Genomic DNA, 17,048 nt, shown 5'->3' with positions numbered 1-17,048 from the left:
GCGCAGCCGCAGAGAGGTGGAGACAAGTCATGTGACATGTACCCCGGAAGTATCCGGTCCCTCGCTTCATCGTCACTTCACATTTCTTTATCAATTTGTCTGTTTCAAAGTGTGTCGGATTTGTGTTCGAGAGGCTTTGAAACTTCACGATGCTTCCTGCAGCTGCTAGTTTTCATTTCCCCTGGGAAGTAAACTGTGGAAAAGTTCAGGAAGGAGAATCTGTCAGAACATTTGGCAGGTGGGACTTCACATCAATTGAGATGCTCTGACTGGAAAGCAACATTTCTATTTTTCACAAGACTCAATATTCTGATACATAGAATGAACTTATTATTAAATCTATTTTCTTAAATAGAATAAATGCTAAGCTCGTCCTGGTGTTACAATTCTGCTTTTAATTTTCTCTAAATGTGTCCATGTTAAGAAAAATAACAGGACATAGACTAAGCATTGAACAGTCTGTAATTCATTTAGGTATATAGAACTCAACACTAAGCTGCATGCAGCTGTAACAATGCTGCATGCATTATACAACTACTTGCGCAGTGTTGTTTTGTTTATTAGTGTCCTTTAATCATCCCTTAAACAGTTTAACTGGATTGTTCAACCCTTTTGGCTTATATGGTAGTTTACTAAAGCATTAAAACTTGCACAAATGTCACAAAACTAAAGCAGTGATCAAATGAATACCTCATATACAGTAAATAGTAAATGTTAAGAATATACATAAAAAAAGACAATGTCAAATAAGATATTATGCTTTATTTTCCAGGCTTGTCTGCTATCAGCCTGAGGAGTCCAGGGCTACGCTGTCAGCTCAGCATGCTTCGAAAGAGCATCGTGTGGTTGTCTGCACCCTGTTTGTGGAGCCATTTAACCCAATAGTTGGAGCCCAGTACATAGTTCTGGGTGAGATAGAAAATGATGACGGTAAGAGTCAAAAGAAACTGACCATTACGAAAGCCTTGTTATTACCGGATATGCAAATATTACATGACGTGTAATATACCAGTATGAAAAGCCACACCTGTAGCAGTTGACCAGTAATAAGCCATTTAAACTATCACACACGATATAGGATACTAAATTCATGGAGGATAATTCACCCGCAGGATCTTGTAGTAAGGTATGAAACGTCAAGCAACTGCCTGGTTTTATCTGTGTCTTCTTGACCTACAGAGGCTGGCGTGATGGTCCGTGCCCGTGTGCTGAACTGTGTTGATGGTGTAAACATTCCCCTTCTACAGAAAGCCATCACTGAGCAGAGGAGCTTCTTCCAGGAAAGGAAGTGCAAAGAGGGTGGTGCTGCACAACCCTCAGATGCAACCTGATCAGGGTCTTCATTCATCTTGTTATCAAGGGCTCACTTTGATTGTCAGGCCTACAGCGCTGCCTCTTCAGATGTTTGGTCCAGTGTAGACTTCCTACCTTCCTCTGACCTCAACAGTTTTCTGCTCTTTGACAGGGTTAGTTAAAGTTGGGCTGTCGTGACTTCATTTTCTGACCTGTCTGTGAGTGCTGAGACATCTGATAATATGTCTGTGCCATTTTATAAGCCATGACTTATTAGGCTTCTCGATGCCACTTTGTGGTCTGATTTAAGTACTTACCAAAGGATACAAGCATGATTCATGGATCATTAGCGAATGTTCATGTCCATCCAATCTAAAAGCATATACTGTATTCCACTGGTATAAAATGAAATGCAAAAAAATGTGAAACATCATGTGGTGAATTGCTGAGCAGTTTGATCAGATATTTTAGTTGATCAGAAACATGTTTGCAGGTACATATATTCTGTTAAAAATAACAATTACAAAAGATTTAAAATCCCCATAATGCATCAGTGATCCTTTTTGCGGCTTTTAAAGTTGTATGTATGTCAACCTAGACAGACTGCAGCATAATCTAATTACTGACTTCATGCTAAACCAGTGCTGATCCTTGATTATGGCCTTAATCTGAACTACAGGTTAAATCTCTAGTCCTTTAATCAATAAATTCATCAACAAAGAATAATTTTGATAACTACTTGTTGGTTTCAGATTACTGGTCAGACAGAATATGAATTGATTCCACATATTGTAATTAGCATTTGTATTACTATTATTTCATGGCGTTACAGACCTGTAATAAAAATAAATGCTGCTTCAGTGGGTTTGAAAATTGTGAAAAGTGAGAGAAGCAAAGCTTGATTTATTTTCACTCATTTGATTAGATTTAAAGGCTGAAAGAAGTGAGTGTATTCACAGTCTCAAAAGATGAAAGACCAAGTAATAAGTCACCTTTTTCCACTTTGTCATTTGTGTACTCAATGTGTAACCTCTTAGATGAAATCTTGAAACATGTCCTCTCCTTCCTGGCACATTTAGGAAAGAGACCACTTTGTATACTTTAACTGATCTTGAACCTAAATGTTGCAAAAATCCCAGTGTGTATTTTATTTTAAAGAGTGTACAGCATTAAAAGTGATGGACTCAATGCTTTTAAACCATTATAATTTAAATTTATTGATAATTGTTTCTTCATGAAGTATTAAACATGATTGAATGTAAAATGAACAGTGTCGAGAATAGCCCAAGAGTAATACAGAATCAAATCAATCTTGGCAAATAGCATTGCACCATGCCCCAGTATCCCTAATAACACAATAATATCAATGTATAAGATGCATTTATACTCATTTTTAAATATATAAAAAAAATCATCCCACAACAGATGTGTTTGGTAAACAAATGCAACTCAGCAGCAATCATTTTGGATAGAGAGAAGGCTTTGCAGTAGAAGACTTTTCCTGAGTCAAAATGTACATTGTAAATAATGTATGGATTTCATATGGGTTTCCCATATCTAATAGTACATTTTCATCACAGCACACCACTGACAGGGTAACTCAAACAGTAAACATATCTAGTATCTTGAATATCTAGTAGAGTAACCTGACTCTTTGGAGGAGGCAGGCAACATCGGTAAGCCTGTGGTTGGGTCTTTCTTACAGCGATCCAGAGCTTGTTTATAGTTGATCCTCTCCTTTGTTATTGGGTCTACAATATCCTTGATGTAGGTCGTCTCGGACTGCAGCTCCCTCATCATTGTGCTGTCGATCATTTTGGAACTAATGGCATCAAAGATGCTTACTCTGCGACCAGTGTTGGGATTGACCAGCCCTCCAGTCAGATGCTGGGCCTCCATGTAACGAATGGCAGTTTCCTTCGGCATCCAGCCTTTCTGAACAGCCTCTCCCACGGATAAACACTCTTTGGTCATGGGGTCCTCAACTCCACTGAAAGCCTTTTGTGCATTGAGCAGCCTCTGGAGTTGACTGTCCTCAATGAGGCCTCGGCTTGCTGCCTTGTGAACTGTGTTTCTCTCTTTGGTGCTGATGTCAATGATGCCACCTGTGGCTGCCTGTGCCTCCAGAAGCTTTTGCGCGGTAGTGGGGTCAATCAGTTTACGCAGAGTGGCAGGGCGTATTGCATAGCAGGTGCCAGTGTTTGTATCCATTATTCCAGCAACTGGGTAGGTTTCATTAGCGGTGGGTGGGTCAGGGGCTGATTTTACTGTTGTGGTGGATTTTGGGATGATTGAGTTGAACTGGGGCTGCTTCTTATTATCACCTGCGACCAGCAGGGCAAACTCAGAGATGGGAAGCTTGCCTTGTTTGTACTGTTGCAGATCATACTCAGTCAGCCTTCCTTCCTTCAGAGCTTCTTTGATGGAGTACTGCTTTCCACTCTTGCGATCCTGCAGTACAGATGTCTCCCCCTCTGGTCCCATAGAAGTGATCTCCTCCCAGTCACACTCCAGCTCTTGCAGATGGATGTACTGCTGGCGATCAATCAGGCCCTGTAGGTATGCATCATAAGGAGACATGTCTTTGCCTGTTTCCGGATCCAAAATGGTGATTTTGGTGGAGACATTAGTCTCTTTGGTCCTCGTCTCTGCATTCTCCTCCTTCTGCAGGTTCTGCAGGAGCTCACGGATGGTGCTGTCTCGCAGATGGATCTTATCTTTTTCATCCAGGATCTCCCTCTCCAGACGGTGGACATCAGACCCCATCTTAATGCTCTTCTGCCTGCTCATCTGCGTTCTTTCACTCATTAGTCGGCTCTGCTGCTGGAAAGACAGGCTAGTGTCATGTTTCTTGGCCTCCAGTGTTCTAAGCTCTCGAGTGAGGTTATCTTTCTCCCTTTGCAAGGCATCTCTGCTCGAAACCAGGGTTGTCTCCTCTCTTGAAGAGCTGGATTTGGTGCTCATGAGAAGGTTGATTTTATCAGTAAGACGTCTCAGTTCATCCTCCACGTCCTGTCTGGCATATTTTTGCTGGGTGACCTGTTCCCTCAGGTGATCCCTTTCAGCTTCAACAGCCTGGTCTTTCTCAACACGTACCACCTCTTTGTACACCGTCTTTTCCCCAGACTTCTCTCTCTGCAGAATCTCAAGTTTTAGAGTGATGTTACGGATGTCTCTCTGGAGACGCAGAATATCACTGGTTTCCTTGTCCATGTCTGACCGCAAACCGTTAGTTAACCTGTCCAGTTTTGGGTCTCTCTCAACTTTCAGTACCTCCTCTACAACTATACTTTCCTCAACAGGAGGTGGAGCATTTTCCAGCTGTGTGATGCGCAGTCGGCTCTCTCTGAGCTCAGACTCAGCTTGAATCCTTTTCTGGCGCTCATCACTGTCTCTGAGGATCCTCTCCAGGTCTTCCACCTTTGTTCTTAACTGCTGCAACTCTAGCTCTAACTGACGGCGAGTCATTACTTCTTCATCCAGGCTCCTGCTGAGCCTCTCATGGTCTACCACTTGCCTTGGGTCCTTCTGCAAACGTACAACTTCCTGCACAACCACTTTTTCCTCTGGTTTCTGTCTCTCCAACATGATGTATTTGTTTTGCAGGTCAAACACCATCTCTTCAATGGTGCGGCGCAGCTGTGCCTCTTCCCGTACATCCTTTCTCAGGCGGTCAGCATCTTTCTCCAGCAGTGGATCAGGCTCATACTTAATGACTTCTCTGGTGACGAGTTTGGTCTCTATCTTGGACTTTTCAGCCTTCCATTCATCTCTCTCTTTCCTGAGTTGTCTCACCTGGTCCTGGAGTGAGTTGTAATTGGTGTGCAAATAGTTCACCTGATCATTTAGCCTTTGAATCTCTCTCTCATTTTCCGGGCTTCTTTCTTCTTTCACCACCTCTTGGAGAACTTCCTTCAATTCTACTTTGGGCTTCTGAGATCGAAGGATATCCAGGTCAGTTGTGACCTGGGTAATCTGCCTCTCAAGATCAGAACGCTGCCTACTTGAGTCTTGTATGTCCTTCCGGAGCCGCATTATTTCCACCTCTGTGTTTGGGTCTACCCGGTAGATCTCACTAACAATTTCTTTCACCTCAATTTTTGGTTTCCAGTCTTGAACATCTCGGTAGCGGCTGTGGAGCTCCTTCACTTCTTGGGACAAAGAGTTGTTTTCAACCCTCTCCTGCTCCAGGCTTGTTCTAATTTTGTTACATTCAGTAATAAGATCAGGGTCTTGTTCAATCTTTTTGACTTCTTTAGTGATGATTTTTGGCTGGATGTTAGGAATCAGCCTCTCAAGTGCATTGATCTGGCTTCTTGTCTGGAAGATTTCATCATTGAGAAGCTTGCTCTTGTTGGACTCATCAGAAATTTCTGTCTCAAATGTTTGCACTGCTCTCAACATCTGTGGGTCCTGTTCCACTTTAACCACTTCCTTTTTAACCACCCTTTCTTTGATGGTGGGTCTCTTCTGCTGGAGAATTGTAACTTCTGTCTTCATCTGAAGCTGCTCTCCATCTCTCACTCGAATTTCATTTCTCATCCTTGATATTTCATCTCTCAGCTTAGCGGCCTCTACATCCAGTTGGGGATCTTTCTCAAACTCTGTCACTTCTCTAGTCACCAGTTTTGGTTTGGTGTTTTTGAGGTTGTCCTCCAGGTGGGTGATTTTCTTGTTAAAGACCTCGATATCAGTCTGGGTGGTGCTACGCCTCAGACACTCCTCATGCAGTTTGTTCTGCAGATCAGCCAAATCACTTTCCAGTTTTGGGTCGCGGTAGTAATGCAGTACTTCTTTTTCCTCAACACGCTCCACTCCTCTGCGACTCTTCAGTGACATCATCCTGTCTTTGAAGGTTCTCAGGTTTGTTTCGGTATGAGTCGTCCTGTCCTTCTCTTCATCCAGCTCTTTTAACAGACTCTCTAACTCTGAAGCACTCCTTTGCTGGCTTTGAAGCTGCACTTGCTGCTGTGCCACCATTTGAACTTTCTCTTCATTCTGTAGCAGGAAAATCATAATGACTGAATTGCTAATAATTTCTCACATGATTTATAACATCAGTTTAATCAAGAACATCATCATTCATAGTGAAAAGGTGATAAAGGATAATAAATGCTTTCTATTCATGGCATGTTTTCTTACTTGTGAAATGAGATTCTTAGCCAAGCCCATCTGTTTTTGGAGTTGGGTGTTTTCAGCTTTTGCTTCAGCGTAGCGGTTTGCCAGGTCTTTTTCCTGTAATAAGAAAGCCATCATTTGCGTTGATCTTTTAATTAATGCTGCAAATAGTATTGTAAACATATTTAAATATTACCTCTTTCTGAACAGCTTCAGAAAGTGTGAGCAAACGAGGTTTCTTTGCGACAGTGGCACCAGCGTCCTCAAGCGCTCCGTTGTATTTGTCAACGTTTGCCTCATACTCCTGCATAAATGTAAATAAAGGATTAAGATTTTAGCTTCGTTCATGGTAAGATTATGGATATGTTATTGATTATTTCCTTTGTTTTCTATAGTACATAAAATCCCAAATTCTTTCTACAATCTATACAACAAATATCACATTTATACATTTATATGTTTTATGATTCATTTTAATCTTACATTGAGGAGATTCTGCAGGTCTTGGGAGAGGTCAGCCACTCTGTCCATGTCATCCTGCTTCCGGTTCAAGTCATCAATCACTCTCTATTGTAAAAAGGTTGACAAAAAAATGTTAAAAGGCAAAGAGATTAGTAGAGGTGGGCGGTTGTACTGGTTATATTCTTGTATAGCTGGGAGACAAGCTCACCTCTTGAGAGCTCTGTTTAGCAGTGATTTGCGACAGACCGTCGTCGTAGTTTATTTTGTTTGCTGGTAGGTTGTCCAGGAATGAGTTCAGGGATTTGCATGTACTCTGGAACTCCTGGTTCTTGGTTGCTGCCTCTTGTATGAGGTTTTCTCTGAGGGGAATATGACATGGGTAAGATGTAATAATGTAAATGCACGTTTCTGTAATCAAAAAATGGCAGTTATTTAGTATTACTATGACAAATTTGTGTATACTATTTGCATGCATATAATACTGGAGAATAAAATCTATCTAGATTTTACAAAATAAAGCAATCTAGATTTTACAAAATAAAGCAAAACATACATTTAGAAATTAAAAGATTTAAGATTTAAAAGAAAATGTATCCTGCAACTCTCAGATCCTTATGACCAAGCGTGTTACAGATTATAAAATAACCTCTTGATATCGGTGTATGCAACTCATAGTGGTTCGACTTTCTGATTAAACTAAATTGATGTGTACGTCACAGTCTGACTCTCACCTCTCCTTCAGCTGGTTGGCAACATTTGTGTAACGGGTCTGCAGCTGCTTGACCTCTGTTCTCTGGCGCTGGATGTCAGGGCAGTACTCCTGGTAGCCCTGCTGCAGAGAGCTGCACAGCTGCTCAGTGGTCTCCAGATCCTGACTCAGCTTCTTCATGTCACTCTGAGCCGCTGCCACAGATTGTTTCTGGTACTGTATACAGCAAAAGAGAGATTCAATTCAAAACTTACGTCAAATCCGAGTTGTGTAAGAAAATGGAGCATGTGGCAGAGATACACATATATATAGGAATGGGTAGGTTTTGTCACCTGAAGGTCATCATTGCGGGCTTGAATTGCATTTGGGACATCAGGGATTGGACCATCTTCACTCAGGTTTTTCTCAAACCCAGAGACAAGGCCATCCACTTTCTTAATCTGACTCTCCAGGTCGAGAGATGCATTTGCTCTGAACAAAAAGGTAAATGTAGACATAAGTGTACAGAAAATAAAAAGTATTTTCTGTTGCATTCTTGGAGGAACAATTTTAAACAATGACATTCAAACTTTTACTGAGGACAACACCCTCCACCATGACTCTCCCATCAATAAAAACCAAACATTAACTTACTTCTTATTATAGAGATCAGCCAGTGCAGCAATGCTGTCACACTTGTTGCTGGCATCACTGAGTTTGAGTGGCAGAGCAGAAGAGGCTCCACTGGCATCTTTAGACAACAGTGGCTGCAGGTCAGTCTGTGTTGCCAGCTTCTGCTGCTCAAGAGCCTTCAGTGCATTAGCAGTTTGCTGTAAAGTGCAAAAACATAGGTACTTAGTGTATATTAATCATCAAATCTCAGATATTAGTGTCTAGGAATCCTCTTTTAACAAATTCTCCTTCATCACAAACTAGAACTATCGGCAAAAAGCCCGTTAACAAGACCAATCACAGCTCAGATAAATTATATTCGTGTTGAAACTGTCAGTGCTGAGTGTATTAGTGTCACCTGCTGCTCCTGCAGCCTTTTGGCCAGATCTCCGGTGGGATCGGTGCGGCTCAGTGGGGCTCGCAGACGGCTCAGCATGCTCTGCTCAGTTTGGGCCAAGTCACTGTCCAGCTTGTCCAGCTGCTGACCCAGAGCAGCTATCTTGGGGTCCGGTGCAGTAGACACTGGGGCTGAATGAGGAAACAAGGAATTTAATTCAAGGAATGGTCCGATTTTCGTTTTTTATGGGCTTTTTTGTGCAACAGGTGGCAAATACTTATCATGGATTAAAAAGTATGGGATTCTAAATAACTTTGTTGCTTGATGATTTAATATACAGACTGCTACCTGACTGCTGGGGCCTGGAGACTTCTGATTTGTGATTCTTCAGGGACTCTGCCAAAGCAGCTCTTCTCTTCTTGATGTCTGCGAGTTCATTGCCCAAGCTAACAAATGAAAACACAGAGAGAGGGGGACAGAAATAGGAGGATTATTACTGACATACTGAATTATGGGTTCTGTCAGTACCATAATAACACACCAATACATTACTTACACATCCACATTGGCAATGGCATGTGGGTCAGGTGGTGGGATCAGGAAACAAACTCCTGGGAAGGTACTAGTTACCCCATTGGTGGACATAACATCCCAGTTCTGAATATCCGAGTTTGATTTCAGGGTGAACTTTTCCCCTCTTGACAAAGAAGCCTAGATAATAATGAAAGATCAGAGATGCAGTATGTGTAGGGAACAACTAAGTCAAAAACACTTTGGGTGCCGTTCAGTCTGTATTTTTGGGCAGTCTGACAAAAATTGTAAGCCGCACCTTGTCTGTGTCCCAGTCACACAGGGACTCCACGGTGACAGTTTTGCTGGGGGTGGTGCGTCGTAGTTTGAGAGGAGCGATGCTGGTGCTGCGTCTCCTCAGGTCAGCCAGCAGATATTCACTGTTCTGCACAGCTCTCTCCTCCCCCTGATGGGAGACGGACACAGAGGAAACATACCTTAGATATAGTCATCTCACAGAAACAAATCCACAATATACAGCACATTACTGAAATGAATTAACTCTGAGCTGACTTTCAAATATTTGTCTCTAGTTATATTGTAGCTTCATGTTCTTTTTTGAGCAACCTCTGAAATATACCTCTTAACACCTCTTAACATCTGGCCTGGGGTTTCAGATGGAAAAGAGCATTTAGGATAACTTTGCAAATTGTGTATCTGTTAGCCTTTTTCAAATGAACGTCTTGTTCTTGTACCAAAGGTTGACACAATTAATTCCTTCAAACCTTTTCTCCTCATATTTCCAGATCCCAACTCTCCCTCCCACTGAATTTTCAGTTTGTACTTGTACTGGATTATATCTGTGTGGTCATGGCTGTAAAAGTACCTCCAGCTGCATCAGTGTCTCCGAGTTGCTCTTTTTGCTGATAACATTTGGGTCCAGGCTGCTGTTGAGTTTGGACAGTGTATCTGACAGCTGCTCAGTGTCCAGTTGGTACTGGAAAAAGGTACAAAACATTGTGCATGGCATGATTAGAGCGGTGAGGTGGCACAACAAGGAAAATAGGAAAGAGGCAAAACATGCTTGTGTCCTCCCACATATTTGACCATGCACGCTGCCTCACCTTTTTGTATTCCTCCACATTGTCCAGGTGTGTTTCTTGACAAATGCAGAGATTGAGGAATTTCTGCCACTCGTTCCGTAAAGCATCTCTCTGAGCCTTTAAATGGAATGTGGAGAGTTAACCAGGATTCATTCAGAATATGACTTTCAAATGTTGAAAGCAATGCCTTCTGGGTAATGACGAGTACCTTTATTGTGTCGCTGGCCGGGTGCTTCAGTTCAACGAATCTGTCTGCGTCATCCTGGAGTCTGTTCACTTCACTCTCGTGGGACAGCAGACTGTTGTTCTTGAAATTCTGAATGATATCAAAATCAAAGCCACACCTCATTAGTACTGAGACTCACTGTATGATGTGCCAGGAATGGTGTTTGTTTTCAATAATCTGGCTGAACGGCACATCCGTCCTGACCTCATACTGTCTGCGAACATCAGGCGGGTCCACCATGTTGTCACTCCAGTCCTGCTTCTGGATCTTGTCCTGTTCTTCTCCCAGAAAGGCCAGTTCCTTGTTGCAAGCCTGCATGTATTCGTACAGGTTGTTCAAGTAGTGGCGGCGCCACTTGGAATTTTCCTGAGGAGAAAATAGATAAAAGATGAGTAACTCTGAATTGGAAATTATTCTTCTTATTTTTTTTGTGTGTATATTGAGAGTCACCACCAAAAGAAGCTAAAAAATTTGCTTAGCTACTTAGTTTGCTAACATGCTTTAACAATGGATAGTAAAGAAGAAAAGAAAATGTATGAATACAGTTTAAATAAATCTTCCAACTCACCAGCATTTTGTTGTATTTTCTCTTCAGCTCTGTATATTTCTCCTAAAAGACAAGATAATGACACGTATCATGACCTGCCCTGAACCCAGAACATCATGTGAATGTGTTTTCATGTAAACACTTCGGCCCACCTTGGAGCCAGCAGAGCTGACGCACAGCTGCGAGCTGTAGGCTTCGATCTCTTTGTGCAAGATGTTGTGAGCGGCGATCTGCTTCTCTAGCTCTGCCATGGTGGGGCCGTACTCATCTGTGCTGACTTCTTTCTGAAAGCGCAGACAGCAGAGGAACACAGTTAATGACCTGTGGAGACCAAATGCAGCATGCAGACCTGCACATGTAGAACAGTACAGACTTCTCCTAAAGAAAATTTAAAGGATAAGGTCAGTGTTGTGTAATACCAAACTCAATCCACATCTCTCAGTGCTTGTTTGTTTCATTAATGTGTCTGTGGCACTCAAGCAAACTCTTAAAATCCAAGAGAAATTTTAAGTTTAAATCTTCATAGATATGTCATTTCCAATAGTACTTACTTCCTTCTGAGCAAAAACAGGCCCCCAGTCAATATAGGGCATCTTAGACACGTCGTCAATCTGCTCGTAGATGTCTCGGTAGAAGGCACAGTCCTTCAGCCATCGCTCATGGAGAAGGATGACACTGGAAAAGAAAGAACTATGGTTAATGTTTGTTGGGACACACAACATATTCAGAATCTACTAAACACTGAACTGTAAAAATGAGAAGGATAAATGCTAACAAAATGATGTTCTAAACATCAAATTGTGACATAGATCATGGGGGGGAACCTGGAGGGAACCTCTGTATGGAGTGTTTATATGTGTTTATATCCTCAGGAAGGTCTGAGGGAGGCCTCACTTCTCACTGTGATATCGTTTATCAACTCACTCGCTCTCGATCTCTGTGGCTTGCGGGTGTTTGAGCTTCTTGGCTTTGTCGACATCCAGGAAGAGGTCTTTGATGAGGCCCTCAGCCTCACCCAGTTTGTCTGAGATCTCAGTCTGATGCTCAAAGGGCAGCTCTTTCCTGTCATTTTCAGCATCCTGGTGGAAGTAAATAACAGACAAGGTTATTTTTTCACAAGGTTACCAAGGAAGGTGACGATAGGTTATGAAATAACAACAGCAAAGCAGCAGTTAGTACTCCAGTTTGTTCTCACCACAGCCAGCAGCTCCTCCGACCGGAGGACATCTTTCTCCACCTGGTCGGCATTCTTTTGCATCTGGGCGATCAGCAAGGCCAAGCTGCTGGCCTGGGTCCTGCAGGGAGAGGAGAAAGAAAAGATCACAGTCTGAACCACAAGCACAGATTACTTCACCTTTCCCTAAACATCTGTATCAGAGCAATGACACTCAGCTGCAGAGGTGGCTGGAACTTAGCTTTGAGTTTTAGACAGCGCCATTATCATGATGAATTATAATCATGATTTAAATATTGGTTTAAAAAGCAGCTTGATGAACTTCTGGAAACAGTCGCAATCATACCACATTTAGAGAAAATGAGTTTGTCAGTTTGCTGCAGAAACACCAAAGAAATCAGATGGCATCAGCTGGGGTGAAGAGTGACAGGTGCTAATAAATAAATAAATAATCTCCACTATCAAATAGCTTGAATGTCTTTTACTTTCATTCCTGTCTCTGTTCTATTATCTAACTGATGCATGTTAATAATGTCAAACTCCTGACAAATCACACACTGTCTCTAGAGCTGCTGGGATGCCGTAGTATCCACCTTGGAGCCACACCTGGGGCGTTCCCTGAATTCTGACCATTCTTCAGCGGCTGACTTTGATTGTCACACCCTGCGTCGCCGTTTGTGTTGCTCTCCGTCGGCCACAATTGCAGTTGAGAAAATGAGAAATGAGGCCTCAGGCAGACTAAAAGAGGAGGAGATCCTGCAGGCTGGCAATGATAGACACGCTACGCTCAGAAAAATGCACGAGGGCTTGGTCAAAAATCAAATGGTAGAAATTTCGTCTGGGTTTAAATAAATGATAAATGAAGTATTGGTAAAGGTGGCGGTAGACTAAAGTGTTTGCAAACATGCGAGAAGATGTGTATTTGGAAAAGGAAGTGTAATAAGGAGATTTACAGAGTAGATCTGTTTTCTTTGTCTTTGAACGTCCATAACATTTAGCTTCCCTCAGCAGGTGCACAACATCTCATCTAAAGAGCAATGTGTAGAATTTTGAGGTGGGCATGTGAGTACTTAAAAATATTTCCTTCTTTTAAATCCAGCTGCTACGTCATTTTGCCACACATTAATTCACTGGGATGTCGCTCTTTAACACCGGGACTGGCATTTTTCATTCGTAATCCAGTCTGAATTAGTGAAACAACTTCATGCAGCATAAAATCACCTTGACAGCAATGAAAGTACGGCTGTGTGGTGCGAGGAACGTTTCGTTTTTTTTCTCTGAACACTGAGCTCTCTGCTTCTGACACACCGCAGACAATTCAAAATGTGGGAAGTCATTTAACACAATTTTTCCCTGCGAGATCATTCCATCAAAGTTTATACGGTTGATATAAGATGATGGAGAAACAGGGGCGAAGTGCAAAAATTTATATCAAAGGAGAATGAGGTGGCACTCTCATTAAGAACAAGCAGATACTGTCTCACTGTGAGGAATTAGATGATTTTATTCAGCTTAAATTTAGGGATATGAATAGTAGACACATTTTGTTGTAGGGAACCCAGGATGAAAAGAACGCTGCTGATCCATTGAACACCTCGCTGCTTAACTTGACCCGCATACCAAAGCCATAGCCGAGTATCGTTAAAGTTAAAAGACATGTCTTCCTGAGGAGAAAGCAAGGGAATGTCAAAAAAAAAGATTTACAGCCAGTGAAATGTTAGCTTCACGCGGAAGGAACGAGACAGACGTGTTCCTTCGAAGCTCATCTCTCCTCCTGCTCTGAGTCACTGGGCTGCGAGCTGATCTGGTTCTGCAGCCGCCCTCACAAAGACCTCCTTATTCATGCTCACTCAGGTATGTGCTGGGCTCACGACCATTATTCCTTAACTTTCCACCGCCTCAGCCCATAGCAGGTTAGGAGTAGAAAACGCAAATGCGAGGCATTACTCGCTTAAGGGAGCTCTGAGGACTCTGAGACATTTCTTAAGGAAAGAATCAGTTTACCCGCTTTTTTATGTTTTTGTATTTTTGATACACCTCCATGTCAGACATTGAAGGCCAGAGTCTTGATAACGGCTGGTGGACTGAGTGAAGATAGAAATTGACGTAAATCTAACATGTTAACTAACATTAATCTCTCCTGGTGACATTCTTCTAACCATTGTCAGCTGATGTGGCTGGAGAGGATGTAAAAGTTCTTCACCTGAGCTGTCAAGTCTTCACTCATAATGAGTGGACAGGGAGCTGAGCGATGGGTCACACCCATACGGACATGCCTGCAAAGAACAGGGGCTTTTGTGATTAGTGTCTGATGTTCTGCAGCTGAGTGAGTGTTTTTCAGGAGACAGTCTGTGATTGAATTATTAGACTATCTGTGATGGTGAATCTTTAAATAGTTTCAGCTCCTCATTATCTGTAGTGGAAGGAGCGTACTGTATGCTCTCCTTATTTAGAAGCTCACTGATTGTGTGGGTTTTTATGTAACGTGAGCCCTCAGAGGTTTTTATTCATAAAGAACTGTGCCAGTGAAGCTGAGTTGGTAGCAGCTATTCACAGTTTGGTGATTTAAAAGTAGGATAACTGGATAACCCACATAATTTAGAAGGGCTTGCCTGCATTTTCTTAGTTGAGATCACAAAGCTTGCAGAACAAGCCTTCCCTGACTGGGTTAAGCTCTCAGCTTTCCTCCCGGCTCAGTTATGAAAATTTGAACTTCAAGGCAGGAACGGCTGAAAACAACTTCTCTTAGCCTCAAACTAAGACGACTTGTGTGAGGTTTCTCAAAATGCCTGGAAGAGCAAAGGAATTGACCTCGGTTGCTGACAGGTTGCAGCAGAGTCATCAGCTACAGTCTCTGCTGCCTTTGCTGTTCAGGCCTAAATATAAATACAGCCTGTGCTGCATAAATCAAATCTTTTAAATTTTAAATTTTAAATCACAATATCAGCTAGAATGTGAGCTGTGTACAGATTGCACCAGCAGAACAAGATCAAGATCCTCAGATATCACTGAGGCACAGTCATATTTCCATCACTTCTGAGGACATTACACTGAGTGATGTAAATTCTCTGTAGATGTAGCCCAGCTCATATACATTCCCCAAGTCTTCATCCTAACCACTTCTGTTATGAGGGCTTACGTTTTGTCCTCAAAAGGAGCAAAGGAGTCCCAACAATGAGACACTGATAAAGTTCCAGACAGTATGAGTCTGTGTGATCTCCAATTGTAAATGATATTTCTTAAATGATAAAAGTACACTAGTTTTAATATACCAGGAAAATAATTACTAAAGACTGGCCAGTGTTCATGTGGATTCACTGACATTTCACTGACTAAACAATTAATCAATTATCTGACAATGAAAATGACCGAATGAAACAAACAGTTTGTCCCGTGTCACAACATAAAGTACAGTTGGGAACCAACGCCCTCATTAGAAATAGAAACCAGCTGAGCAGTACAGACAGCCCATCCCTCATCACACCTTGGCACACAGACAACATGTCCGGGGCAGGGTGAAAGGTGAAACCACGGGGCTGGCCACCAGCTATCTGTGAAACCATGTCACATCCAGCAGGAACAAAAAGGTGAAACTGTTGGACATACGTCTGACCCTTTCTTTCTTTTAAGTGTTACTCTTGTGGTATTATCACATGCTGCACATTTAAATGTGGGTGTGAAGACACTGTGCCAATGAAATCACTCAATCAGTCAGGAAACCTGTCCTCATCACTCTACACTATTCAGAGGAGCACAAGTCAGAGTGAAATCGTCTCTTTGCCTGCACAAATATCAGAAACCAAGTGCTGAGAATTTTACATGGGAACGATGAATGAACGAGTGGCTCCTTTCCTCTCCTGTCATTTAACACATGTGAAGGACACACATTAAAAGTCATATTCAGCTTCTTTTTTAAAAATGTATTTGGTCCTCTGAATCAGGTTGCTATAAATTGTCAAAATAAAGCATTATTTGAAGCATGTACTGCCTGAATGTCACATATTTCGACTCTGTCTACAAGTCTGACAGGACACACTCAGCTCTCTGATAATCATTTGATACAATGAGGACAGGAGTTCTTTTCCCTGTTGAAATATAATGACCAAATTTTGCCAAAGGCACAAAGGCCTTTTGTGCTCGAGAAGCAAGTTTAACGGAACTGAAACTATTTTTCCTTTCACTGACTTTTATTCCCCTCACATTTTCACTTCTTACCAGTGGCGCTGAAGGACGCGCTCATGTTTACAAAGTAAACTTCACCTCAGGCCTCGAGTAAACTGTCACTATTCCCCAGGATTAATTCAACACTTGAAATCAGTGAAAACTCTCCCTCTGCAAACATGCACCATAATCTGTTTTAAACCTGCCATAATCGGGAGGGGTAAACCACAACACCCAGAGAGAAAGAGGACAGCAGCACGCACAGGAAACATGACACAGCTCTTGGCTCTGGAGGAAGAGCAGGAGGGGTGACATGAGCAAGATCCAGTGTCCTACCATGCATTCATTCAAACATGCATTCATAAAAAACGAAAAGAAAGCTTACTTGCTGATCTTCGACGAGCCCTTAAGGTTGTCCTTGGAGTCCTTTTTCTTAAACATCTTGGCAGATGTCAGGCAGAGATTCCCAGAAAAATCTCACCCTCTCTCTGTTATTCCTTATTCGTGTCTGTCTTCCTCACCCTGTGTCTCCCACTTTGTCTCTCCTCTGGCTTTGGCTCCTCTCAAACATGTCACACACACTTACCCACACAGTCATGTCACCTCAACACCAGCGGCTCCTCCCAGACAGGTAACAGGTGTGTCAACGCCCAGACATCCACCTTGGAGAGGAAGACCGGCCAAACCTGTTCTCTGCACTCTCCCCTCCTCGCACCTTTGGCTCGGCCCTTCCTATTCATCCGTGCCCTGACGCACT

At 42.4% G+C, this 17,048-nt stretch overlaps 2 protein-coding genes across 2 annotated transcripts; one reads left to right on the top strand and one right to left on the bottom strand.

Moving 5' to 3' along the window:
- The first annotated feature begins 60 nt into the window (after positions 1 to 60).
- ten1 (TEN1 subunit of CST complex) lies at positions 61 to 2,310 on the top strand. The gene is made up of 3 exons (XM_084565714.1): positions 61 to 238; positions 773 to 930; positions 1,180 to 2,310. Exons 1-3 carry the CDS (start codon positions 150 to 152, stop codon positions 1,329 to 1,331), a joined length of 399 nt encoding a protein of 132 aa, XP_084421840.1. The 5' UTR covers positions 61 to 149; the 3' UTR covers positions 1,332 to 2,310.
- A 185-nt stretch (positions 2,311 to 2,495) lies between these two features.
- Positions 2,496 to 16,888, bottom strand: evpla (envoplakin a). The gene is made up of 22 exons (XM_084565679.1): positions 16,677 to 16,888; positions 12,152 to 12,251; positions 11,881 to 12,035; positions 11,508 to 11,631; positions 11,109 to 11,240; positions 10,978 to 11,019; positions 10,614 to 10,775; positions 10,392 to 10,499; positions 10,205 to 10,300; positions 9,967 to 10,077; positions 9,400 to 9,546; positions 9,127 to 9,281; positions 8,919 to 9,016; positions 8,592 to 8,761; positions 8,216 to 8,391; positions 7,915 to 8,053; positions 7,605 to 7,798; positions 7,082 to 7,232; positions 6,895 to 6,978; positions 6,608 to 6,715; positions 6,436 to 6,528; positions 2,496 to 6,291 (listed from the first exon to the last, which is right to left on the bottom strand). Exons 1-22 carry the CDS (start codon positions 16,730 to 16,732, stop codon positions 2,911 to 2,913), a joined length of 5,982 nt encoding a protein of 1,993 aa, XP_084421805.1. The 5' UTR covers positions 16,733 to 16,888; the 3' UTR covers positions 2,496 to 2,910.
- Positions 16,889 to 17,048: the final 160 nt, after the last annotated feature.

The sequence above is a fragment of the Chelon labrosus genome, assembly GCF_963514085.1.
Source record: "Chelon labrosus genome assembly, chromosome: 2".
NCBI lineage: Eukaryota > Metazoa > Chordata > Actinopteri > Mugiliformes > Mugilidae > Chelon > Chelon labrosus.
Note: the sequence above shows the minus strand (reverse complement) of the source record. Positions and strands in the feature narration are given on the sequence as shown.